A 26,978-nucleotide genomic window follows, 5' to 3' on the forward strand; every position below is an offset into this window, starting at 1 on the left:
GTCAAGTTTATATAAATTATATCAGAAATTATCTCATCGCATCCCTAAATCTTAACGGAGTGTAATTATGCAGAAATTTTAAGTAAATAATATTTTTTCCTTATATAAAAATTTTTAATTACCAACCTATTGTACCAATCCCTTATCCATATGTGATGAGAATTCTAAAATATCGAAGAAATGTATTATGCTTAATATTGTTTATAAAAAATATGAAGCTAATTAGTTTGAGTCCAAATAAAGGATAATACATTAGCAATGCTTTCTAATTTTAAAACATGTTATTGTTGTTGCCAATGATTATAAAACAACATACAAATGACGCTCTAAAATTTGTTGCTTATGATAGTTTTTTTTTTACGTAAATATTATGTAGATTTGAATAGACACGTTTTTGGGATTTAAAGATAAGCATTACTGGCAAAATAATTATATAACTCTAATTATATCAATACGATTTATTTACAAGAAACTAAAAAAATCCATAATTTTAAGGTGGCAAGCTTGGTTATAATTTATAAATAGCTTACACAGCTCATTGTGTAGTGACATTGAGAATTGTGAATGAAATTGACATCCACATATGACTCCTTCCTGGTCTCACTTTAGTACCTCTTTTATTTTATATCCCATTTCCACCCTTTTATTCAATATCATTTATTCACCCTTTTAATTTATATTTTATTTTATTTTATTCTATTCTTCCATACTCTTTTAAAATATATTTACTTAGGGCTCGCTTGAGAGTTTTATGATAGCGGTTATGAGGGTAAACCACCATAGCAGTTTTGAGGGTAAACCACCGTAGCGGTTAGTAAAGGTTTTTGAAACACTCAACCTATGCTTGAAGTTTATTTTTAGTGATTGTAATAGTCTTTTAAAATGATAAATTTACATATATGCCCATAAAAATACTTCAACTTCAACCAGTACTTTGGAGTTTTGTTTTTTCAATTATAAGGTAAAAGATCTTTATTTGTATTCTACTTATTAGTATTTAATAACTTCAAACGTAATAAAGTCTCTTTATCTTTCTTTGTCATTCATTGCAACATTTGGAATAATTGAAAAAATTGTAGCTCTACTTCTTCGAGAAAACATCTAGAAATGAGATTTTCATATTTTTTTTTTTTTATGATAGCTAAAATTATTTTATATTTAATATGGTTGGAGACGCGTATAATATGGTCAATTTTTTTTTTATATAATTGGGATAGTTTTGTAGTGGATAGGGTATTTATAAAATTAAATTTTAAAACCAACCAAAACACCCCGATTTGGGGTGTTTTATAAACCCTCAAAAATACACTACACTAGTTCTGGGAGATTTTTGAGTTAGTCAAAACCAGTGCATAAAAAATCTGGCAAATAATGGTTTTAGAACACCTAAAAACCAGTTTAATTAAAAACCCTCTAAAACCAGTGAAAAAAAAAAAAACTCCCAAGCAAACCTTAGTATAAAAGTTGTATTTGCCATTAATTCGTAAATTTCAAATTATCATCTGTAAGAGCATCTCCAATGGTACTCTTCATTTTGAAGAGCATCTTTCATATAAATAAAAAGCATCTTCATTAATTTTTAAATATAAAGAACATAATTTTTATTTAAATCCAATACTCTTTAAATTTAATGAAGATGCTCTTTATTTTTAAGGAATAGACTTAATGGGAGAGAGAATTAATAAATAAAATGCATAGCAACTTGTAGTTTATTAATTAAAATTAGGATAGAGATTGAAATTTAACTCTCTAAATGTAGAGAGCTAAACCCACTCTCTTATTTATATTTTAAAGATAAAGAGTCTATTGCTCTTGTTTTTATAGATAAACTCTTTATAATAAAGAGTTTTTGTCATATAAAGAGTCATTTAGAGATGCTTTTAGATGGGTGGATGATTTTGAAAGTAAAAAAATTAAGATTTCCTTGATATTAAACCAAAATTATAGTAAAAAAATTAAGATTTCCTTGATATTAAACCGAAATTATAAGGACTAAAAAATAATAAACCCTGTTAGTCGTTAGAGGATTATCACAACTATTTTAAGGGAACGAGGACTAAAGGTATTTAAAAAAAATAGGGGGTCAGGGAAATAAGCCAAACACGTGGGTTTTTCGAAAATAACCACTCTACACAACAATTGTCTTTTTCATTGTCATAGCATAGTTAAAAAATATTGAAGTTTATTTAGAATATTATTTTCACCTCATGATTAATAAATTGATTTTCTTAGATTATAATAAAAAAAAAAAATCATTATTTTAAAGAGGTATAATTTATATATAATTATACATTTTCGACTTTTATAGAGTTTTCAACTTGTTAACTCAGTTTGGAATTTGGATTTAAGTCTGGCATCATTAAATCGGAACCTTTTTTCAAGGTAAACGAAATTTGTTTTCCTTTTCAAAACTCGGTTAGTGTTTTTGTTTTTTTTTTGAAACATTTTACTTTACCCTTGGATAATAATGTATGCGTTTGGTTTATTATTTTGGGTAGGATTTTAGGGATAGTATTGGATAATTGAATATGGGAGTATTACGAGGTAAAATTTAAAAATTTATGAAAAACCCCCTAAGTTTGCTAATTTCATAAATACCCCCAACATATAAATTGACAAAAATACCCCCACCACCTGCAGTGCCAGATTCTGGCCACCACCTGCAGTGCCAGATTCTGGCCACCACCGCCGGAATCTGGCCAGAAAATCGCGTTACGACACAGACCGGTCGGATCTGTGTCGTAACGAGTCGTTATGGCCTTTTCCGGCCAGATCCACCACAGATCTGGCCGGAAAAGGCCAGATCTACGGCCTGTCGTGGCCGTCAACGGCCGAAAAAGGCTAAAACGACTGCCATCTTTGGCCTTCAGTGACGGCCAAAGATATGGCCGTTGTTTTCGGTCAACGATGGCCAAGATTTGGCCGTCGTTGAGGCCGTCGTTGACCTCAACGACGGCCATTTCTTTGGCCGTCATTCACGGCCAGATCTGGCCTTTCCCGGCCAAATCCATGGTGGATCTGGCCGAAAAATGCCAGATCCGTGAACTTCCGGCCATTTATGGTCAACAGGTTGGCCGTTGTATAGATTTCGGCTACCACCGACGGTGGTTGCCGGAATCTGGTGAGTATGGGTTGTGGGGGTGTTTTTGATAATTTTTAAACTTTTCTTTTAGGGTGTATTTGATGAAATTAATAACCTTATGGGGTCTAAAAGTAATTAAAAAAATAGGGTAATATTCTTGGAATAGTAAGCCAAACGTTATTTGGAGAATAGGATCCAGAATCTGGATAAAAATAGTAAGCCAAACATAGTGAATAATTTTTCAGATAAATCTAAATTATTATAAGATGTTAGTGATACACATTAAAAGAAGATGAGTTATAACCCATTAAAACAAAAAACAAAATAATTTTATTTCAATGTAGGAAATTTTTTAAACGTTAATAATAATAATCCTTCTTACATAAAATTAACTAATAAAAATACTTCTTACTGTTATAATAATTAAAAAAAAAAAAAAAATTATCAGTCAATTTTTTATGCTAAAATTAACTATTATGCCTAAAAAATCAGGGCTGATGTAAGCTTAAGACAGCAAGGGTCAATCAGAGTTCAAGAAGGTTTTGTGCCGTCTAAACGCTGCTACGTCGCACAAGGACGGAAGTAGTAAGGTTGTCATCAACGTGGTAGGTGAAAGCTTGGCTTGTGAGTGGCTAGGAATTGTCCACTTGCCCAAGCCCTACGTGATTTAAGGATATCTCTTGTATAGTCGGCTAATGGGAAGCAAGGTAGGAATTGTATCACACCAACCCGACTGCAAAATCATGATTATTACCTTGAATCCATCGACTATAAATAGAGGGCTCCTCTCTCATTTATAGGATCCGGACATTTTTAATCTTCTAAGAGCAGACTCTCTCTCTCTCTCTGTATTTAAGTTCTCTCTAGATTGTAACTCAATTCGTTGCCCGCGACCTGACTGTAGTCATCCATCAATACAAATATAGTGGGCGTAGGATTCGCTTTTTAGCATCTGAACCACTTTAAAAATTGTCTCTTGTTTATTCTTTCATTGCACATTTCCATATCAGGTGTAATTTCTAAGTCTGCTTAGCACTTTACACGTGCAAGTCGTTGGTGTCAAATCAAGCATCAATAGTTTGGCGCTAGAGGAAGGGCCCTGATTTAGTATTCGCTCTTCATTAGGAATCTCTGACCGATCGGTCCTATCTATCAGCAAATGGCTCGTGGTTTTGAAACTGAGCGAACTAGTCTCGACAATGAGGAGATCCCTCGGGTACAAGATGACACTTCTCCTGAAGTGCCTCCAATCTAGTAGAGTATCATGGCGGATATTCCTTCAAGCTCACAACTCGACCCATCTGTGATGGATTACCTGGAGAGGTTCAACAATACTCTCCAAATTGTTAGCCAAAGGTTAGACCGTTTGGATCAGGTCGTACCACCAGAGTCTAACGAGGCGGTGCCACCGCCAAAGACACTTGCAGGTCGCGGGAAAGCGCGGAAACAGGTGAAAGCGCGTACCGCGCACCCTACAACGCATAAAAGTTAGTGAAAGCAAGTGGCGGAAAGTGGGTCGAAGGGCTCTGAGAGACTAGCGAACACCGGTCGTGCAACTGGTAGAATACCCGTGGCATTGTGACTTAGCGACATGTCGCAGCATGAGCTATCCCACGCCACGTCGCATGGGCACCCCCACAAGAGTACAAGGCAAGGAGATTCCTTGTATCACCGAAATGATGATCTTGACCGTCATCATGTGGGAAACCCCTGTCATCCGCAGGTTGGTTCTGACCACTGTAGAGGTCGAAAAAACTCCTCGAGCCATTCGTTGCCTTCACACGGCTCTAGCTAGCGTGTGTCAAGGTTCGCTGGAGCTTCCGACTGACTTGAGAAAAAGCCCGATTTGCGGTCTTTCCTCAACCGCAACTGTGAGGGTCGAACCCACGTTGTGGAAAGTGATCCTCAGGTAGCTCCACTACCTCAGATTGAGGAATTACAACGAGCTTTGGATCACCTTAAAGCTCAGCAGAATGGGCGTGGGAAGGTCACCGAGGTGTCTCTCTTTTCTCCAACAGTGTTAACTGCTCCTCTCCTGTCGAGATTTAGAATGCCCGATATGTGAGCGTTCTATGGAAATTTTGATCCGCAGGATTACCTTTATGAATTCAACGACCTTATGGAACTCCACCAAGTCTCTGACTTGGCCAAATGTCGTTGTTTGGTAGTAACTCTGATTGCCCATGCCAAACGCTGCTTCAGATCACTTCCCGCATGATCTATCAGCTCGTGGCAACAAATGAGCTCATCATTCTTGAAACACTTCTAGGCGAACAGGAAGTTCTCGATGCCGTTGAGCTATCTAAGCAACATATGCCAGGAGAGGAATGAATCCCTCCAGTCTTACATATACATATTCCACAGGGAACTCCACAAAGTGGCTCACACTCCCGAAGAGTCCGTTCGGACTCTCATTATTGTGGGGGTTCTCCTATAGACTAACTTGTGGAAAGAATTGCAATCCGAGGACAATGTTTCCCTCACCCACTTCTACGACCTTATTGAGAAGTATCTCTGAATTGAAAATTCTGTGGCCACTTTTAATCCCCCCGACCCTGGTCTCTCGACCAGTGCTCCCGACCAGTGCTCCCGACCGAGGGGAAAACAATATAAGGGTTGATCGTAGATGGGCTAATGACGATCAGCGAAAAGGAAAGAAGCAGCGATTTGAGCCCAAAAAATCTTATGCCCAAATTCCCCGTCACGATCGCGACAAAAGTCAATACACTCATTTGAATGCCTCAGTGTCGGCTATTCTGGATAAATCAGAGGAGGCCAGCCTGCTCGGAGACCCAGAGCCCATAAAGAATCCCCCCTCAGCTAGGAACAGCAAAAAGTATTGTCGCTATCATCGGAATAATGGGCATCACACTGATGAGTGTCGGGCTCTGAAGCAAGCTATTGAAGATCTCATCAAGTAGGGGCACTTCAAGGAGTATGTTGATGGTCCGACTTCCATTCAGGAAAAGGATCAAGAGGAACAAAGGAAGAAGTGTCGTGGTCGTAAGGGTCTCTACTATGTGGGGATTATCTTTGGAGGACCAATCCTCGCAGGGAATTCTTGAGGTGCCCAGGAAAGGTACGCTCGAGAAACTCGTCATGACCCCATGAGTGTGATGAGCACGGCGACGCGACCCGCTAAGGTTTGCAAGGAAGAAGAGATTACCTTCTCAGAGAAAGACACGGTGCGATTGCATCATCCCCATGAGGATGCACTCGTCATCGTGCCTGAAATAGGTCGGTGCGAAGTCCATAGAATGTTGGCGGACAATGGAAGCGCTGTGAACATCCTGTTTCAGCGAGCTTTCGAAAAAATGCAATTGGACGAGGCAGACCTGAAGCCTGCCTGACGATCGCACTTCCCCTCACTTTGGGTGAGACCAACGAAGTGACCAAGATGACAGAGTTCTTGGTAGTAGACTGTATGTCCGCTTTTAATGGCATTCTGGGACAACCTCTACTACAAAGTTTCAAGGCCGTCACCTCTATCTATCATCTAAAAATGAAGTTTCCCACTCTGACGGGGATTAGGGAAATAAGAGGATCTCAACGCGAATCTCGCGACTGCTACATAAGAGCAGTGTAGATGGCATGCAAGAGAAAATGAATGTCAATAGGCATCCCCGAGCAGGCTATGACGATCAGCAAAATCGAGCCACAACCCGACCTAGTAAAGGAAAACATGGATCCTCGCATCTAGGAATGTCCTCATAGTGGGCCAATTGAGGATCTATATGAGATATCAGTCGATCAAAATGAGCCGACTCGAGTGTTGAGAATTGTGAGCAATCTCAACCCCCAACTTGCCAAAAGCGTGACGAGCTTCCTCAGAGAGAATGTCGATGTTTTTGCATGGACTCATGCTGATATGATCGGGATCAACCCGAATGTGATATGTCATGCACTTAACATTGACAGTGCAGTCAAGCCGGTTCACCAGAAGAGAAGAGACATGGACTTGGAGTGCTATGTTGCCTTGAAAAGTGAGGTAGATAAGCTCCTTTCAAACGGGTTTATTCGGGAGGTGCGTTACCCAAGTTGGTTTTACTAAAAGCCCAACGGAAAGTGGGGAACCTCTATCGATTTCACTGACCTCAACAAAGTCTATCTAAAGGACAGTTTTCCCTTGCTAAGGATCGACCAGCTTATTGATGCCACCTCCGGGCACGGGTTGCTAAGCTTTATGGACACCTACTCAGAGTACAATCAGATCCCGATGTACGCACTTGACGAAGAGCATACCTCGTTCATTTTAGATCGAGGATTGTATTATTATAAAGTCATTCCCTTCGGCTTGAAAAATGCTAAGGCAACCTACCAGCGGCTGGTTAACTGTATGTTTTCCGAGCAGATCGAAAAGTTGATGGAAGTTTATGTTGATGACATGCTGGTCAAGTTGCATGTCGCTTCAGATCACATAGCGTATCCCGCTGAGATGTTTGACGTACTCCGAAAGTACAGGATGAAGCTCAATCCTCTTAAGTGCTCATTTGAGTATCCTTAGGAAAGTTCTAGGGTATATGGTTAACCAAAAGGGAACTGAAATCAACCCCGAGAAGTTCCAAGCTCTCCTAGATATGAAAAGTCTGACCAACCGAAAACAAGTTCAGAGCCTAAATGGGAGGATAACGACTCTCAGTCACTTCATATTGAGGGCAACAGACCATTGCTTGCCATTCTTTAATGTACTCAAGGCCAACAAGAAGTTCGAGTGGACTCCAGAGTATGAGCAGGCTTTTCAAAGTATAAAAGAACACCTCGAAAAACCGCCTCTTCTATCCAAGCCTCTTCCCAAGGAAATTCTATTCCTCTACCTGTCCGTCTCTCAGTATGCGGTTAGCATAGCTCTCATTCGGGAAGAAGGCAGAGTTCAGTGGCTAGTGTATTGCTAGAGTAAGCGACTACTGGACGCTGAGATGTGATATCCAAAGATGGAGTGATTAGCTTATGCCCTGCTGATCACCTCCAGGAAGTAACAACCCTATTTCCATGCCCACACAATCCATGTTCTGACTAACTACCTGCTAAAGCAAGTTCTTTAAAAGCTGAAAGCTTCAGGTAAGTTACTCAGATGGGCAATGAAATTGAGTCAGTTCGATCTGCATTACACAGTTCGATCTGCATTACACAGTTCGATCTGCATTACAGACCGAAGACAACAATCAAAAGGTAGGCTGTTGCCGATTTTATTTCGGAGTTCTCATACCAACCAAATCGAGAATCCGAGCAGTTAGCCAACAAAGTCATCTACGAAACCATTCAGAACTTATCAACTTGGAGCCTCTATGTCGATGGTTCCTCGAGCAGAAAAAGAGTCGGAGCAGGTCTTCTACTTCTCAGTCCCAAAGGGACTCACATTCTTAGAATTCTTCGATTTGGGTTCTAAGCTACGAATAATGAGGCCGAATATGAAGCACTGCTTGTTGGTCTACAACTAGCAAGGGAAATGGGATCGGATGCGACCAGCATTCATTACGACTCCTAACTAGTTGTTAATCATGATCAACTATCTGAAGAAAGCTAAGGTCACACTCAAGCCTTTCAAGTGCTTTACGATCAAGCAAATCCTAAGAGACGGTAACTCTGTCGCGGATGCCTTGGCAAGGATAGTCTCATCGCTAGACTCTCATGTGCCGGAAAGTGTTCCAGTTTAGTACATAGAGATTCCTAGTATTAGCTCGCTTGAGCAGACCGTAGCTACAACAAAATCTACCTCCTAGCTGACTCCAATCATTTTGTATCTCCGAGATGAGACTCTACCCGGAGACAAGACTGAGGCGAGAATCCTGCACACCAGAGCTGCTCATTACACGCTTATCAGAGATCAACTGTACAAGCAAGGGTTTGGCACCCTTCTCCTCTGATGTGTAACCGACGAACAAGCAGACTACATTATGAGGGAGATACATGAAGGGATCTGTGGTAATCACACCGCCACACGATCCCTCGCCAATAAAATTGTCCATTAGGGATATTATTGGCCTCTACTTCAGGAGGACACTTTCAACTTTGTGAAAAAGTATGACAAGTGCCAACGGTTTACAAACATCTCGCGAACTACTTCCCACTAGCTGACAACAATGACCAGCCCTCGACCATTCTCTATGTGGAGAATTGATCTCATCGGACCCATATCGACAGGAAAATGGGGCGTCAAATATGTTGTGGTCGCAGTGGATTACTTCACCAAATAGGTCAAGGTCGAGCATTTGGCCGCGATCACTACCAAGAAGCTTAAAGACTTCGTCTTCAAGAATATAGTGTGATATTACGGGATTCCCCATACACTCATCTTCGATAATTGAAAGCAGTTCAACAATGAGGAATTTAAGTAGTTTTGCGATGAGCTGAGGAACTATAAGAAGTTCGCCTCAGTCGCAAGACCGCAAGCCAATTATTAGGTTGAAGCTGTCAACAAGACCATCAACACACACTAAAGGGCCAAGCTTGGCGCTGCGAAGGGCAATTGGGTTGATGACCTCCTAGAAGTTCTATGGGCATATAAAACAACTCCAAGAACCTCTACTTCGGAAACGCCCTTCTCGCTAGCATATGGCTGCAAGGTTATGATTCCAATGGAAGTAGGACTGGTTCACTTCGAAGAGACCTATTCAATGAAACAGACAATGAAACACTTTTATGTGCAAGTCTGGACCTAGTTGAAGAACGCTGCGACAAGGCTCAGTTAAAGATATTATCCTATTAGCAGCGGACGAAAAGGTTCTTCGACTCTAAGGTCGGGAAAAGAGACTTTCAGGTCGGTGACCTGGTTCTGAAAGAAGTCCTTCTCAGTACAAGGGAGCCAAGTACGGGGGTATTGGGATCTAACTGGGAGGGCTCATATCGCATCACTAAGGTAATACGACCTGGAACGTATCACTTCAAGAGGCTTAACAGTTTCGAAGTACCACAAGCTAGGAATGCTAAACATCTTCACCCTTATTACTAGTAATTCCGAACCCACTCTTAATCTTGTTCTTTCTTTTGCTTGTAAAGTTTCCCTTGTAATCTTTATGAATAACATCATTCTGCTTTCTCCTGAAGGAATATTTGTGTCATGCTCTTTTGAATGATCTTGTTGATTACAATATTTTTACCAGTAAATATATAATATTAGTCTTGTGAAGTGCTCATATTATAGAAATACTATCGCAAGTGACCGAAAATGTTTCTTTTATATATACATGTCTAAGTAAATACAATGGACAGTAAAAGATAAAAAAAATAAAAAAAAGAGTTAAAAGAAAAGCTATGAAAAACAGAAGAGGCGATCACTGGTCCCCGCCTCCAGGCTCTCTGGGTACGACTTCTATATCCACTGGTTGGTCGCCAACCGCCCGACTAGCTACTTGGTCCTCAAGGACGTGTGCCTCCGGCTAGTCATCCTCCAAAGGAGGCTCTTGTCCCTCTTCCTCCTCGACATCATTAGCTTGGGCCATGGAGGCAAGCATGTCCTGGTATTCATTCAGGATGTCGGAGAGGTCCATCCCCAAATTCCTCAATTGCAAGTTGTAGATAGCTTGTATTGCCCAGTCAGCAGCTCTCTTCTCGAGTTCAAGGTTTTGCTGCTTCATCTGTTTAGTTAATGAAATGACTCACCCTTGGAGCAGCTCAAGATCCACCTCCAGAGCCCTCTTTTGCTTCTCAGAGTTTTCCCACAATCGAGCTGTGTCCTCCTCCGCCTTCTTGGAACACTCAGAGTTCACCTTCAGCTCATTCTCTTTCTCGCCATACTCTCTGGTGAGTCTGGCCACTGTCTTTTGGAGCTCCTTGTTGTCCTCGCCTCTCTTCTCAAGCTCGACTTTCTAGAAGTCCACTGTACGAAGGGCATAATTTCTCTCTACCAAATACTAATTCGCTTGAATGTGGACCACTTTCACCTCTGCGTCCAGAGCCACGAAGTCCTATTTCAACTTGGTATTCTCCTCCCTCAGCTCGTGGAATCCTCCAGCAGAGTCCATATTGATCTTTTGTTGGGCCATGTGTAAGGCAAACAGTGACTATATGAGAAAAGAAACAAGAGTTAAGCCTCATTTTTTCGAAAATCATAAAAGTTAGGAAATCAACTAATTTTAAAAAGTCCTTGACGAGAACAAACTGTTTTACTCGGCTTTGCAACTAAAGTGCGGTAGCCACCAGGTCCGCGGGTTGAGAAGCCATGAACTCCTCGAAGGCCGCAGCTAGTTGGCATTCCAACAAGGTATACACCACCAGCTACAAGTGCTCTAACAGTTGCCCTATGGAATCCAACACAAGTGGGTCTAGTCTCGAAGGAACAAGCACCTTGTCGACCCGTTGTTTGCCCGCTCTCCTTTGGGCAATCGCAACCTCCCCCTCTCCTCTGCGCGAGCTCTCGCGGACTGCCAAAGTGCCAGGGGCACTCCTCAAGGGCACACCCAAGCGAAAAGCCTGGTAAGGCTACAATCCCTTCGGTAGCATCCCGAAGCCCTTTGGCTCGGACTCCAACTCCTCCTCGATAAGCAACTGCTTCCTCTTCCTAGTCTTCTAGCCCATGGTTTGCTACTCACGGTAAGCAACTGCTTCCTCTTCCTGGTCTTCTGGCCCATGGTTTTCTGCTTCGCGGTGCGAGTAGCCACGAGCCGAGAAACTTCTCCACATTGCTCCGTGGATGTTCACCTTTTGGCACCAATATGTATCCCTCCTAAGGGGATATCATCGAGGGTCACCTCGACTGGCTTGGTCAGGTCGACCCGAGGAAATACGAAACCCCTAGTCTTCGTCGATGGCTTTGGAACCTTGGGTGGCATGGTCGCTGCGCGCCATGGAAACATGTTAGGGACCTTTACCTAAAAAAGGGACGGGTGGGGGGGGGGGGGGAAGGGGGGGTGTTCCTAAGTGTGAAGATACTTACGGGCTGGGGGTTCTAAAGATGCTTTCGGGTTGAAGAAACCATACTTTCGCAAGTTCGTAGTAGTCACGAGCAGTCTTGCGACAACTCTATTCGGGTAGACGACAAAACGTCACAATGCGGTTAAAGTCTATCAGAGCTGTCGACTTGGTCGTCTTATTTTCTACAAAGAGACAAAAAGTTCGTTAATTTCACCTATCGAAGAGGAGCTGAAGAAAAAGGGGCAGTTCGCAAATCAAAGGGAAGGAAAACCTACTCAGCTCCCTAAATTGACAAACACCATCGTATACAAAAAAGAAAAATTTGGTCTCATAAGCCCTGACATTACTAGGGTAACCAAATATTCCTCCCTCAATCGAAAATGGCTTTGAGAGGTAAAAAGAGTCTTTATCTTTACTCTTCTTCAAATAGTAAGCACTGCGAGCTCCAGAGCTGTCAGCTCGCCAAGACTATTTTCGCCACATGCGATATATATAGCAGCCGCTATCATATACACATTAGGCGTCAATTGTAATGGCGCGACCTCGAAGTGGTCAAGGATCAATCTGATGAAGGGGTGAAAAGGTATCAACACCCCACACTTAAAGATTGCCTCGGAGATCGCAACCATTCCCTCTGGGGGATTCCCAGCTGTGTACGTCTTGTGCTGATAGACATCTACGCTAAGCATGAACTAGTCCACCGCTTTCTGTATCTCGTCCTGGGTGGCCATTGATAATGTTTGTTGCACGAGACCTGCTGAGGTGCCTGGCGCCTGCTAGCTCATCCCCTCGGCTGCTCTAGTCTCTAAAGTGTCCATTGCTCCTAAAGTCTGAAAAAGGGGTGACATGCAGAGATGACTTAGTCTCCATACAATATCCCGTATGATGACGTGGAAGAGCAAAAGGAACCCTAATTTACTTTCCTTAACCCATAGAAAAGCCCTAAAAATCCTTGAGAATGAATTCCCAAGAATCCATGCCCCAAGTTTTCACTTTTAAAAAAAAAAAAAAAAGTTTTTTGTTTTTACCATTATCTAGAAACATGCATCGTGTAGGTACCAGGCAGTTCATACCCACCATTACTGTAAAGTCAAGCTTTTAACAGAAATAAAAGAGGAAAATGAAGAAGAGTCCTCCTTCCCTCTTGATTGCTGGGGACTAACTTCCTATCGTAACGACGAGTGCGCATCAACTGGAAGAAGAACATACTGATTTCACAAGTGCAAGAGTTTTGTTTTTCTCTCTGAAAATGTGAGTTATGTGATAGAACTTGAAGCGAACCTAAGGTTTTATAGGGGGAAAGATGACGATTGGTTTTCCTAGCAAGCGACGCTTGGGCGAGATACATTTCTCGCCATTGATTATGACCATGTGTCGTTAATCCACGTGAAGAGTAACCTTCACACTTCGTAGATGCCAATTGACGTTTCCCTCTATTGGAGTAACCAAGCGTCGGCACGGTTATTTCCCCTACATTAAATGCGCCCTCATTCGCATTTAATGCTCTGAAAGGGAATGTCATTTCAACATAGCTTGCATTTAATGCGCATGGCTGACACTTATTGCACAAGAGACACGTCTGTCAGAATAAAGTTTACTTTATTGACTAGACCAACTATCTAGCGCAACGGATAACATTTGAAGAGGTTGTTTAAGTAAAACACTCTTCTCCATGTATCAATTTCGAGACAATGTGACCCCTTGTTTTCGGCAAAAGTGTGCTAAGTATTTTCAGGTCGTGAGCGACGAATGAAGTCCAAAGCATGTTGGTATAGCATTGAGCAAGGTCCAACCCACGTCACTGAACTTGTGGGGAAAGGTCGCCTCAGGTCGCTTGTGCTATTCTTAGAGACCTATGCTACGACCTCCTTACAGCTCGCTGGTCGGGTTGAACCACTAGTTTCACATCATCTTAACTGTTTGTCTCATATAGCTCAATCAAGCATCACTCAAGATAAGTCAGGTCACAGCATAATCATGAAGTTCTCAGGGTTCAATCCTTAAACCTTAAGAACTGGGGGGCTTCTGTTATGCCTCAATCAAAGTTTAGGAAGACTTTGTGCCATTTAGACGCTGCCATGTTGCACAAGGACAGAAGAAGTAAAGCTGTCATCAGTGTGGCAGGTGAAAGCTTGACTTGTGAGTGGCTATGAATTGTCCACCTGCCCAAGCCCTACGCGATTTAAGGATATCTCTTATACAGTCAACCAATAGGAAGCAAGGTAGGAATTGTATCACACCTACCCGACTGCAAAATTATGATTATTACCTTGAATCCCTCGACTATAAATAGAAGGCTCCTCTCTCATTTACAGGATCCGGACATTTTTAATCTTCTAAGAGTAGACTCTCTCTCTTTGTATTTAAATTCTCTCTAGATTGTAACTCAGCTCGCTGCCCGCGACATGATTGTAATCATCCATCAGTACAAATATAATGGACGTATGATTCGCTTTTTAGCATCTGAACCACTTTGAAAATTGTCTCTTGTTTATTCTTTCATTGCATATTTTCATATTATGTGTAATTTTTAAGTCCGCTTAGCACTTTACACGTGCAAGTCGTTGATGTTAAAATCAAATATCAACATTAACTATATATAATTATAAACATGGAAATAAAACATTTATTAACTCATTATATTATTAATTTTAAGAAAACGCTTACAGTCCATTACGAAGAAACAAAATTTACTTCATTTCTAAAACTTTAGTTTAGGGAAGTTTTATTATCTAATTAAACCGGAGGGGTCGAGACAAAACCCGTATATAAAGATAACATAACCGGAACCAAAATGGTATAACAGAGCTCCACATATGGTTGGCGCCTTGAGTTCATGGCCACGACCACCACCATTATCCAACCCAAAACCCCCTTTCTTCACTTTTTCTCTGCAGCCCCACCACCGAAACCCAAACCCCACTTCCTTCCCTTCTCCACCGCCGCTTCTGAGCCACTCCTTTCCTCACACCACCAACCACTTCTCTCTTCTTACCCTCTCAACACCCACAGCTCATCTTTGCTCAATTACACTACCACCAATATTGACCTTGACGTTGAGAGCTTCTTCACTTTGCTTCGCTTGTCCGTTCAATACGATGACGTTCCACTTGCCAAAGCCGTACATGCTTCAATCGTAAAACTTCAAGAAGAAGAGTATACTCGTCTCGGTAATCCTCTTATTTCAGCTTATCTCAAACTGGGTCTTACTTTTGATGCTTATAAAGTGTTTAGTGCACTTTTAAATCCCAATGTTGTGTCTTTTACTTCTTTGGTTTCTGGTTTTGCGAAGTCGGGTCGAGAGGAGGAGGCGATTGAGCTGTTTTTTAGGATGAGAGATGAAGGTATTCAGCCTAATGAACATAGTTTTGTTGCTATTTTGACTGCTTGTATTAGACTTTTGGAGTTAAATTTTGGTTTACAAGTTCATGGTTTGATAGTCAAAATGGGTTATTTGGATAGTGTTTTTGTTGCTAATGCACTTATGGGACTTTATGGTAAATTTAGTGGATTGATGGAGTGTGTACTTAAAGTGTTTGATGAAATGTCTCAACGAGACATTGCGTCGTGGAATACTGCGATTTCTAGTCTGCTTAAGGAGCTTAAGTATGAGAAAGCATTTGAATTGTTTCGTGATATGAAAAGAACTGATGGTTTTAGAGTTGATTATATCACAATTTCGACCCTTTTAACTGCTTTTTCTGGGAATTTTGGTTTGACGGAAGGCCGAGCCCTTCATGCTCATGCTATTAGAATCGGGTTAGAGGGCCATTTGAGTGTCAACAATGGGCTTATTGGGTTCTACACTAAGTGTGGAAGTGTAAAAGATGTGGAAGTTATATTTGAGAGAATGCCTATTAGAGATGTTATTACATGGACGGAGATGATTGTAGCGTACATGGAATTTGGGTTAGTGGATTCTGCTGTGGAGACATTTGATATGATGCCTGAGAAGAATTGTGTTTCTTACAATGCTCTTCTAGCTGGATTTTGTAAGAATGGTAGAGGCATGAGAGTGATTGATTTGTTTGTTAATATGGTGGAGGAAGGTTTAGTTTTAACAGATTTCACTTTGACTAGTGTTATTAGTGCTTGTGGGTTGCTCGCAGAAGTAAAATTGAGTGAGCAAATTCATGGGTTCCTTTTGAAGTTCGGTTTTAGTTCAAATGCTTGCATTGAATCAGCATTGCTTGATATGTTGACAAGGTGTGGGAGGATGGCAGATGCTGATAAGATGTTCCACCAGTGGCCATCAGACCAGGGAAACTCTATAAATTGGACATCAATGCTATGTGGGTATGCTCGAAATGGGCAGCCGGAAAATGCAATTTTTCTTTTCCACCGTGGCCAATCAGAAGGACTAATGGTTATGGATGAAGTTGCAATAACTTCAGTACTTAGTGTATGTGGAACTTTAGGGTTTCTTGAGATGGGAAAACAAATCCACTGTCATGCTCTTAAGACTGGTTTTTCTTCCGATGTAGGAGTGGGAAATTCAATAACTAGCATGTATTTTAAGTGTTGCAACATGAATGATGCCATTAGGGCTTTTCATGCAATGCCCTCACACGATATAGTTTCTTGGAATGGTTTGATTGCAGGCCATCTTCTCTACCGACAGGGTGATGATGCCTTGAATGTTTGGTCAAGGATGGAGAACGCAGGCATAAAGCCAGATGCAGTAACTTTTGTTTTGATTATTTCAGCTTACAGATACACTAACTCAAATTTAGTTGATAGTTGCCGTAAATTGTTTCTCTCCATGAAAACCATTTATAACATTGAGCCCAGTTCAGAGCATTATGCATCCTTAGTTGGTGTCTTGGGATACTGGGGTTTCCTTGAAGAAGCAGAAGAAATGGTCAACAAAATGCCTTTTGAACCAAAGATTTCAGTTTGGCGAGCTTTGCTTGATAGTTGTAGAGCCCGCAAGAATACTACCATGGGGAAAAGAGTTGCGAAGCATATACTTACTATGGACCCACAAGATGCCTTTACATATGTGCTTATATCAAATTTGTATTCTGCATCTGGTAGATGGCGTAACTCTGAAATGGTCAGGGAGGATATGCGAGAAAAGGGGTTTCAGAAGCATCCAAGTAAAAGTTGGATTATTCATCAGAACAAGGTGCATTCATTCTACACAAGAGACAAGTCCCACCCACAAGAAAAAGAGATATATAGTGGATTAGAAATACTAATCTTAGAATGCCTCAAAGCTGGGTATCTACCAGACACAAGCTACGTTCTTCATGAAGTTGAGGAGTACCAAAAGAAGGATTTCTTGTTCTATCATAGCGCAAAACTAGCAGCAACCTTTGGGCTTCTGACGACCCAGCCCGGAAAACCCATTCGGATTTTGAAGAACATCCTTGTTTGTGGGGATTGCCATACGTTCTTGAAATATGTCTCAGATGTTGCTAGAAGAGAGATAGTTCTCAGGGATGCTTCGGGATTTCATCATTTTTCAGATGGACAGTGTTCATGTAAAGATTTCTGGTAGTTGATCAATTTACTAATCATCCAAAGCCAATCCCCTTCTTTGTACAGGCACATTATTGAAGTTTTGACATTTTCCCCTTATTTTTGGCAAATCGAAAAGTTTCAAGCTGTGTAGTGTATAGCTTAGATGTGTTTCAATAATTAAATTGTGTAATTCTTCATAATATTAGTCAATACAGGTATTTTGTTGAGGTCTTTCAAGGCTGTTGGGTAAATTGTCATTAATGAAAATTTTGTTCAAGCCTATAAACAGAATGGAGTGAATGTTATCATAGTGTTAGCCTTGGATCAGAGAATGCAAAATAACAATTACACTTCAGGTGTAATTTTAATTGAGTTTAAATGATCTATTAATTCTATTTAAGGATCTCTAACTAGAGAAATGAGTTCTTCTTATGCTGGCCATTCTGTTCTTCTATTTGTCACATTTACACGCTGCGGTTACCTTCTTAAAATTGTCAAAATGAAGCTATAAACCAATTTGGGTGGCTCATGGAAGATGAGCTTGTTAGACTATCTCCAACCCATTGCACAAATTTGGTGCAAATTTTGGTATAAAACACTATTCCATCTCCAACCTACAACACCAAAATTGCACCAAAAAGAATATTTCTTAAAATATTCTTTAGAATATTCTTTTTTTTTCCTTTTATTGTAATAATCAACAATTAATCTATTTCACTCATTATTTTTGTATATATTAATTAAATATTAGGAGTGATATTTTTATTAAATAATAATTATTTTAAAAATTATATTAATTTAATAAAATTAAGCATTTATTTAATCAAATAAACATTACATTTAATATAGAAAAACATTACATCTAATATAAAATGATAAAATTAAACAGTTATTTTAGTTTATGTTACATTTTCTTTTAATTTTAGTGTTTTTAAATTAGTGTTAATTTTTATTTTGAGTTATTGTAGTTTAACATTTGCTTTGAATAAAGTTTTATTTTTAATTTTTCATCATTTTTTTAGTTTTATCATTATTATGAATTTATTATTATAAATAATAATCAAATTAAATTAAATACAAATAATCAAATTTGGTGTGATTTTTGGTATAAAATTTAATACTCAAATTAACTTCAAAAAAAAAAAAAAAAAGCAAAATCAAAAAAAAGAAAAAAAATTATTAGCGCTACAGTGCCACACCAAATGGCGTGGCGTTTGGCGTGGGTTGGAGCAACAACCCACGCCATTTGGCGTGGGTTGGAGATGCCAGTAGGGTTTTTGTGAAAATTTTGTTACTTGTTTGGTTAGGAAAGCGTAGAAGAGTTTTTTAGTATTAATTTAGCAAATATGGCTTTTATATATAAGAATAAATCAAATTAAATTTATAAAATATAATAAGGACATTTTTAAAATTTTAGTACTTCAAATAACCTTTAAAAGAGCTTATGGGAGAACCTTACGTTTGAGCTTTTCTTATGAACCATAAAATATCTTATTTAAAATCCTATAAACATTTTTTAAATGCAATCAAATAGCTTAAAACAAAAGTGTTTATAGCTTTAAATAAACTTTTTTAATCAATATGTAAATAGGGGTGTAATCAAGTCTGAATCGAGTTTTATCTTAATCGAGTTTGGCTCAAGTTGAATAGTGTTGAGCTCGAGCTTGACAAGTCCAAAAAAATAAAAATTATGCTCAAGCTGGAGCCCGGGTAAAAGAAGAATATATAATTTTGTCACGAGGTTCAGTTGATTAATAAGATTGGATCACACTTTGAGAAAAAACAAAAAAAAATACATTAATATAATTATAATAAATAAGTAAACATACATTAGTATAATTATATGTTTTGGAAATTGTCATGAGGTTCAAAGGATAAATTACACAGCAAAAGAACAAACCCGCTATTAGAAAACAATTTCCAAAAACAAAATAAAATTTCGATTACAGAAGATACATTAAAACACAAAGCGATACACAAACAGATGATAAAAGTACAAAAGCCAGAATTAGAAACGAAAGTAGGCGAACAAGGAAGCACGGGAGAAGAGAGTTGTTGTTACCTCAGATCATGGGCAAATCGAAACAACAGAAGGAACCGAAAAGTTAAGGAAAGGAAGAGAGAAAGGACTTGAAAGAGAAGTGAAACGCGGCTTTGAATGTCGTGAAGAGGGTGCGTGGTGTTGCAGAGAAGAGGAAATTGAACAGGGGAGGTTGCGTGTGGGAAATTTAATTATATCTTCCGAGCCACGTATTAAGTTGAATTAATATAATTATAATAAACAAGTAAAGCAGAGGTTCTACTCAAAACCATTAGAGGATATAATTAATTATAGAGGGAAAGAGAACAATTAGGAACAGGAACTAAACAAAATACTTTCTTATTGTAACCGAATCCAAATTTAACAATAATCTAATATCATCAATAAAAGAACTTCCTATGCTGAATTGATATAAATTCTAAACCTAACTGCATAAAGGAAAAGATATAAATTCTAACAAACAGCTTCAACAGCTAATCGATATATCTCAGAATGGCAACCGGTTGGCCCCAAAAATGCTTCTGTCACTGGAATGGAACAACTCTCTTTGCCAAGACATGCCTGCCATTTAATGAGTGCATTTCCATCAAAACAATCTAAACTTTGAAGAAATGAAATAAGGTAATTGGCATAGTATTAGTATTAGTATTAGTATTAGTACCTGTTCAATCACTGATAAAGAGTTGGCTGATTCACATCTGCCTTTCCTAAATGATCCACAAGTACCCTCAGTTTCACCAAAGCTAGCAAATTTAATTTCGGAAAAAACTTTTCCTCCCTGGCATGATAGTTTCAGGGTGCTTCCCTCAAAAGCATTCGCACAAACTTTCCCTACAGTTATGGTTCCGATGTTCACAAGACTAGGAGTGCCTCCAATTTCCTCAAACAAAACCAGGACATTCTCTTCATTGTTGAGAAACTCTCGCGGAATATGGTACCTAAAATTGTCAAAGGAAATACAGAAGTGAGGCTCCAGATATTGTCACTCGAATGCGAAAACATATTAACATGATTCATAAACTTGATTACCATCGCATAGAGGGTTCTCCACAGTTCGTTCTGCAGTTCTCAGCTTTATAAGTCTGGTTGTAATAGCAAACTGAGGGACATCCATCTTTACCAGAAATATAGCTAGGCCAATACCGCCCGATGCTTTTGCCATTCACCCAAGCTTCTCCCTTGCCTAAGCCAAGCAAGTTCACCACTACAGGCTCCTCGCCGAGAGGGGATTTAAATGTAGTCTGAAAGAAAGTAATGTCAAGTCCAAAGATTTGTAATGAAATGAAGAGTTAATATCATACATGAAGAAAATATTACCTTGTACCAAACAAACATCTTATTCGTTGGCAGTCCTTCAGAACTCCATTCAGCTTCGTTTAGCTTTTGAGGATTGTAGGATTCTAATTTTTGACCTTGCAAACCAACCTTATATATCCATTCATTTGAAGATATGTCTTTGGTGTTGTTAGTGCTATGATCAATCAACTTAACAGGACCAAGAATTCCATCTGCTCTTTTATCAAAGTTGGCACCGTAGTTCTGAACAAATTCAAACATCAAGAAAGGTAAATCTTACATGAATTTCCAAACCGAAGCTTGATAATGTAATTGATGCTTACCGGCAATCCCACAGTAGCACTAAGCAGACTGAGTTGATTAGTCCCAAGAGTCAATTGAACATCTTGTTCAAAAACAAAGTCATAGTGACCATTTTGAGCCAATTTTGATCCTGAACAAGAGTTAATGTGATGTTCATGTGTTAGTTCTAGAAAATTGAAAAGCCAAATAATAATGAAATATTAATGCTCTTCATGCTTACCAATGTGCTTTGAGTTGAAAAAGGCATGAAGGATATGTCCACTGGTATTAACTTGCAGAGTAACGTTCTTGCCGACAAAAGCATCTTTCTCATCAACAACAATACTGAAAATATGAAAGAATTGAGAAATAATTCGCTTTTACTTAACCAAATATATGAAATAAATGAAAAATCAGTAGCAAAGCAAAGACAGAAAGACTATTACCTAGTCATATACCACAAGTAGTCACTGGTATCATTTGTTACAGCCTTTTGATCCAACAGTTCGCTTGTAGTCAAATCACTATCAACAACAGTGCCATACTTAATTTCCTCAAAATCCTCATTTTTCCAATCCCATTTCAAATTGGAGGGTTCCTCAGCATCATCAGCTGCATTAGGTTTCTTGACCATTATGGAGGTTTGGCTATTGACCTATTGATGAAACAAAACACAATTCATTCATTTTGATATCATCTTAGTCACAAGATGACTAATTTGACTGTGGAAACATTCACCTTAGCAGTGTTGTAGGCTTCTGTGAAGCAATCAGGAAGAATGGTAACAGACCACGCAGGAACCGTGTAATTTGTGTTCTCAAATTCAACAGTAAATGCATTTGATGAATTTGCATTTCCCAGAAAGCAAACTGATTTTCCTTGATAACTGTAAACAGTGGCCTACAAATAGAAAGGAGATCAATGTTAAGACTGCATAGCATATAACAATCCATATTAAAAAACACTACAAAAACTAGTACTTACCGACATCATATTTCCATAATCAATATCTCTTCTCTCACCATTCAGAAGAGCCTTCTGCACTGATATTAGGACTTCATGAAGTTCTTTAAGATGTCCCCATTTGGGTTGATTCAAATTTCCATATTCATCAAGGGGAGCATCATAGTCATATGAAGTTGTGATGTATGGACCCCCAGATGTATGGCCAAAATTGGTGCCTCCATGATACTAAAAGCATGAAAAAGAAAACATTAGCATACAAATTTCATAGCAAAATATTGTGATTTCTCTTTCAATATATGCTAACCATATAATAATTCATCAAACTGCCGCCATATTGGAAGAAACGACCAACAGCGAAAGCAAGATCTTCAGCAGGCCTGTGTGGATAAGAGTCACCCCAGCCCTTAAACCTGCAAAAGTTATTAACAAAATCAAGCCATTCAATTCATTACAACAACAATAATTTTAAGATTTTCAAGAGATTGAGAGGAAGAAAGTTAAGTTACCAGCCACTCCAGTTCTCAGTCCATATTTTAGGGCTATTTTTTCTGTTGGGGGAGAATTGATCACAGTAAAAGCCATTACATGTGTTAATCTGTATGAAAAATAAAACTTAATCAGATAAAGCTCTAGGAAAAATTAAAATAATGTGATAGAAAAATAAATGAAGTAGAGAACCATTGGCTCTGGAGCATCATCCTGTTGACACATGATCCAAGGAACACCAATGTTATAACTTTGAGCCAATTCAGCACACCAATTTACATAAGCCTTTCCATCTTCTCCATATTCCCACATTATATTTCCATATTCATTTTCAATCTGTACCAGAAATTTTATAAAATAAATAAATTTAATATTATTATGAGACAAACATATACAGAACAGGGAAAAATGGAAAAGAAATGTAGAAACCTGAGCAAGAATTATAGGTCCTCCTTGTGAAGCAAATAGCTTCTCATCCTTCATCATATTCACTATTAAGGTTGTGAAATTTTGCATCTCATTCTGAATGCAAGTTAAAAGAAAAGTACAAAATTAGTTTTAAAAAAAAAGATTATATATATATATATATATTTTTTTTTTTTTATAAAGAAATTATATAAACTATAAAGCAAAAATTTTGTACCTTAAAAACTTCATTATTTGTTCTAAGAGTAATGTTTGGCATATTATGCAACCAAACGGGAAAACCTCTGTAACAAATTGAAAAGAAAAAAAGAATCAAAATAATTATAAAAAAAGTAACAAATTATATAATGAATTGTAACTTATTATTATATCATAATTAATAAATCACCCAAAATTCCACTCAGCACAAACATATGGTCCTATGCGAAGAATAGCATGAAGCCCTTGATCTTGAATGGTTTTAATGAACCTAACAAGGTCAAGATTTCCTGAAAAATCATACTAAATCAAAGAGGAAAAAAAAGTCAGAAACCCATATTATAACCCCCAAAAAAAAAGGGTTAAAACATTGAAAGCAAGATAATTAATAAACCTCACGACGAGAAGGCTCATGAGCATTCCAAAATACATAAGTTTCAATGGCATTGAGGCCACCTTCTTTTGATTTCTGGATAAGGGATGGCCACATCTATATAGCACATAATGTATGCATTTAAAACATTAGAAAAGACAAAATAAAATTCTATAATGAAATAATAAGCTGAAAAAGTGATTACTTGAGGAGTGCTTCGAGGGTAATGAATGGAACCAGATAATATAAGTTGCCTTTCTCCATCAATCATCAGACTTGAACCATCATATGTAATCTCAGAAGCTGAAACAAAAGAAAAAATGGCACACAGCAAAAGAACAACAAGTGCATTACAAGGACTCATATTTCTGGACATTTTCAGAATGCTGTGAAAGTGTGAATTACACACTTATAACAAAGACGTAAATATCATCTCAAATTGTCTTACTCTATTAATACTTTACCAATATGATTTCAACCACTTTGTCTTTCTGATTACTATGAATAGTCTTAAATAGAGGTTCAAGAAAATTGTAAAAATATCAATAAATAGAAATATCATTCGTACTTAAGTCCCCGCCTCCCACCCCCCCAGTTCCTCCCAGTTGAACTGAAACTTTTTAAGTACGAATGCTATTTCTATTTATTTACTAGTTTGAAATATTAATAGAATTTACTTTTGACAAAGAACTATCTCTATTTAGGGTATTTAATAGAGGGACATTTGGATCTGATATATATCAAATATAATAGAGTAAAAGTGACTTTTATAAATCATTATACCATAATAACAAAACGTATTTTACTCTACTGAGGTTAGAGATTGCTGGTGGGAAGAATTAATTAGTTTGAAGAACAGATTTTCCTTTTAAGATATTATAAGAATTATCATTAACTCTATATAGTGATTTGGTACCATTTTGTTTCGGTATTTTTTATTTCTTTTGTTGATAATGATGAAGGTTACATTTTGATGATCCGTTATCTATAATTATTAGCTATCTACACAACACCCGAATACATGAATTTATTGATAGCATTAAAATTTAAAACTCTGTATAAACCTAAATAAATAAATTAAAATTATTGCTTTAGTCTCTCTCTCTCTCTCTCTCTCTCTCTCTCTCTCTCTCTCTCTCTCTCTCTATATATATATATATATATTAAGATGTTAATTTTATTTCATCAATGATAATTAAGTGAACCAACTAAAATAAAACAATTAAAAAAAAAGAGAGAGAGAGAATTTCATATTAAATACAAAACTTTTTTTTTTTTTTTTTGTCAACGGAGTGTTTAGACCAACTTATGTGCATCTTGACTAGTCCCTCGACTCCAAACAAGGCTTTAAAAATAGTACAAACTTGCAGTCCATGATCAACAATATTAACAACCGTTCTTGTGATTTGAACCTGAGACCACAAAGAGAGCAAACCCCTTGTCTCCAAACCTTTACCACTCAGCCAACCCATTATGGGTTATTAAATACAAAACTTTATATGGGCAGTTGTATGTATCCATATTAATTTGATTCTAAATTAAATAAATTATAATTAAAGTTGAATAGGACTTGTACAAGTATCATTTTACGTAGTAGAGTTTTTTATTTGAATGTCTCAGTACTGATAAAATACCCAAAATAAAAAATAGAAAGAAAAGGAAAACATACAAAAGGATATAACTATAAAATTGATGTTATATTTTAGAAGTGGTATATAATAGGATAATTATTATAAGGCTTGAAATATTTACATTTGTTTCAAGCAAAACTCAATGTTCTATTTAATTATTGAAAGTTCACTTGAAATTAAAATTATTTATTTAGTAAAAACAATTTGGCTCACGGACTCTAAGACCATCTCCAACCCATTGCACCAAATTGGTGCAAATTTTGGTGCAAAACACTATTCCATCTTCAACCCACAACACCAAATATTACACTAAAAAGAATATTCTTTAGAATATTCTTTTTTTCTTCTTTTATTGTAATAATCAACAATTAATCTATTTCACTCATTATTTTTGTATATATTAATTAAATATTGGGAATGATATTTTTATTAAATAATAATTATTTTGAAAATTATACTAATTTAATAAAATTAAACATTTATTTAATCAAATAAACATTACATTTAATATAGAAAAACTTACATCTAATATAAAATGATACAAAAAAAAAAAAAAAAAAAAAAAACACACAACACAAAGGTATTCATTTGATAGTAATTTAATTTTCCGAATTAGTATGTTCTTCCCACAAATGATCAATTAATGCATTTCGAAAAGCATGGTGAACCTCTGTATCCTTGATTTGTTTATGTCGAGCAACAAAATTTCGAAATCAGCTTCTCAATTTGGTGTTAATTTTATTTAAGTTTTTGTAGTTTTATATTTGCCTTGAATAAAGTTCTATTTTTAATTTTCATCATTTTTTGAATTATATCATTATTGTGAATTTATTATTATAATAATAATCAAATTAAATTAAATACAAATAATCAATTTGGTGTGATTTTTTGTGTAAATTTAATACTCAAATTAACTTAACAAACAAAACGAAAAAAAACAAAACAAAAAAAAAGCAAATTAAAAAAAAAAAAAATTATTGGGCGCTACAACACCACAACAAATGGCGTGGCGCTTTGGTGTGGGTTGGAGCACCAACCCACACCATTTTGGTGTTCTTTATACTATTTTTGTGTGGGTTGGAGATGCCATAACTCTCTACTGAAATGGGATTTATTGTAAGTAGACTCAAGACTTATTATAAATCTACTTACAATAACTCCATCTTAATTACAATTATTTTTAAAATTGTTATAGTTTTGGTGTATTATGTGGCCCTTATTAAAGTTCTTGGACGTACATTAAGTAGACTCAAGACTTATTATATGTATGTATGTATGTATGTACATAGTAAGCATGATCAAGGGCAGAGGGAGGGGAAGTCAAACCCAACCCGACCCAGGATATTTACCAATTGTGCTTTTCATTTTGAAGAGTATATTTCATATAAATAAAGAGTATCTTTATTAATTTCTAAATATAAATAAGACAATTTTTATTCAAATCTAACATACTCTTTAAATTTAATGAAGATGCTCTTTATTTTCAAGAAAGATACTTAATGAAAAAGAGAATTAATAAATAAAATACATAAAAACTTATAGTTTATTAATTAAAATTAGGATATATAGTGAAATTTGACTCTTTAGATGTAGAGAGTCAAACTCACTTTTTAATTTATATTTTAAAAATAAAGAGTCTATTGGATTCTTATTTTTATGGATAGACTTTTTATAATAAAATGTTTATGTCATATAAAGAGTCATTTGAAAATACTCTTAAATGCCTTGTTGTATGTTGATGTAATTTAACACTTGGCCAATAAGTCCTTAAATAATACTTTAAATCTCAAAGACTCTACATTCTAAAGAAGAAGAAGAAAAAAAAAAAAAAAATGAGTAAAGAGAGCGCTTATATTCATATGAATATGCATCGTAAATCGA

The 26,978-nt window shown here is 37.3% G+C and overlaps 2 protein-coding genes across 2 annotated transcripts; one reads left to right on the forward strand and one right to left on the reverse strand.

Moving 5' to 3' along the window:
* Window positions 1-14,748: 14,748 nt before the first annotated feature.
* LOC116110474 (pentatricopeptide repeat-containing protein At5g03800-like) lies at window positions 14,749-17,830 on the forward strand. Its single transcript, XM_031396690.1, has one exon. The coding sequence runs from the start codon at window positions 14,769-14,771 to the stop codon at window positions 17,433-17,435; it is 2,667 nt and encodes an 888-aa protein (XP_031252550.1). The 5' UTR covers window positions 14,749-14,768; the 3' UTR covers window positions 17,436-17,830.
* Window positions 17,831-19,892: 2,062 nt separating this feature from the next.
* On the reverse strand, window positions 19,893-24,895 carry LOC116110493 (beta-galactosidase 15-like). Its single transcript, XM_031396705.1, has 18 exons — window positions 24,889-24,895; window positions 23,672-23,769; window positions 23,488-23,583; window positions 23,284-23,396; window positions 23,113-23,179; window positions 22,899-22,991; window positions 22,662-22,805; window positions 22,490-22,578; window positions 22,288-22,393; window positions 22,002-22,208; window positions 21,756-21,917; window positions 21,464-21,672; window positions 21,259-21,362; window positions 21,059-21,168; window positions 20,757-20,978; window positions 20,469-20,680; window positions 20,101-20,377; window positions 19,893-20,000 (listed from the first exon to the last, which is right to left on the reverse strand). Exons 2-18 carry the CDS (start codon window positions 23,735-23,737, stop codon window positions 19,893-19,895), a joined length of 2,385 nt encoding a protein of 794 aa, XP_031252565.1. The 5' UTR covers window positions 23,738-23,769; window positions 24,889-24,895.
* Between the last annotated feature and the right edge of the window lie 2,083 nt (window positions 24,896-26,978).

The sequence above is a fragment of the Pistacia vera genome, unplaced genomic scaffold (genome assembly GCF_008641045.1).
Source record: "Pistacia vera cultivar Batoury unplaced genomic scaffold, PisVer_v2 Contig603, whole genome shotgun sequence".
Taxonomy (NCBI): Eukaryota; Viridiplantae; Streptophyta; class Magnoliopsida; order Sapindales; family Anacardiaceae; genus Pistacia; species Pistacia vera.

Coding starts and splice junctions, on each gene's coding strand:
- LOC116110474 (XM_031396690.1), top strand. CDS start 14,769: ATGGCCACGACCACCACCATTATCCAACCCAAAACCCCCTTTCTTCAC.
- LOC116110493 (XM_031396705.1), bottom strand. CDS start 23,737: ATGATTGATGGAGAAAGGCAACTTATATTATCTGGTTCCATTCATTAC. Junction 21,673..21,755: donor AAGCCTACAACACTGCTAAG/GTGAATGTTTCC, acceptor TTTCATCAATAG/GTCAATAGCCAAACCTCCAT. Junction 20,681..20,756: donor AGATGTTTGTTTGGTACAAG/GTAATATTTTCT, acceptor ACTTTCTTTCAG/ACTACATTTAAATCCCCTCT.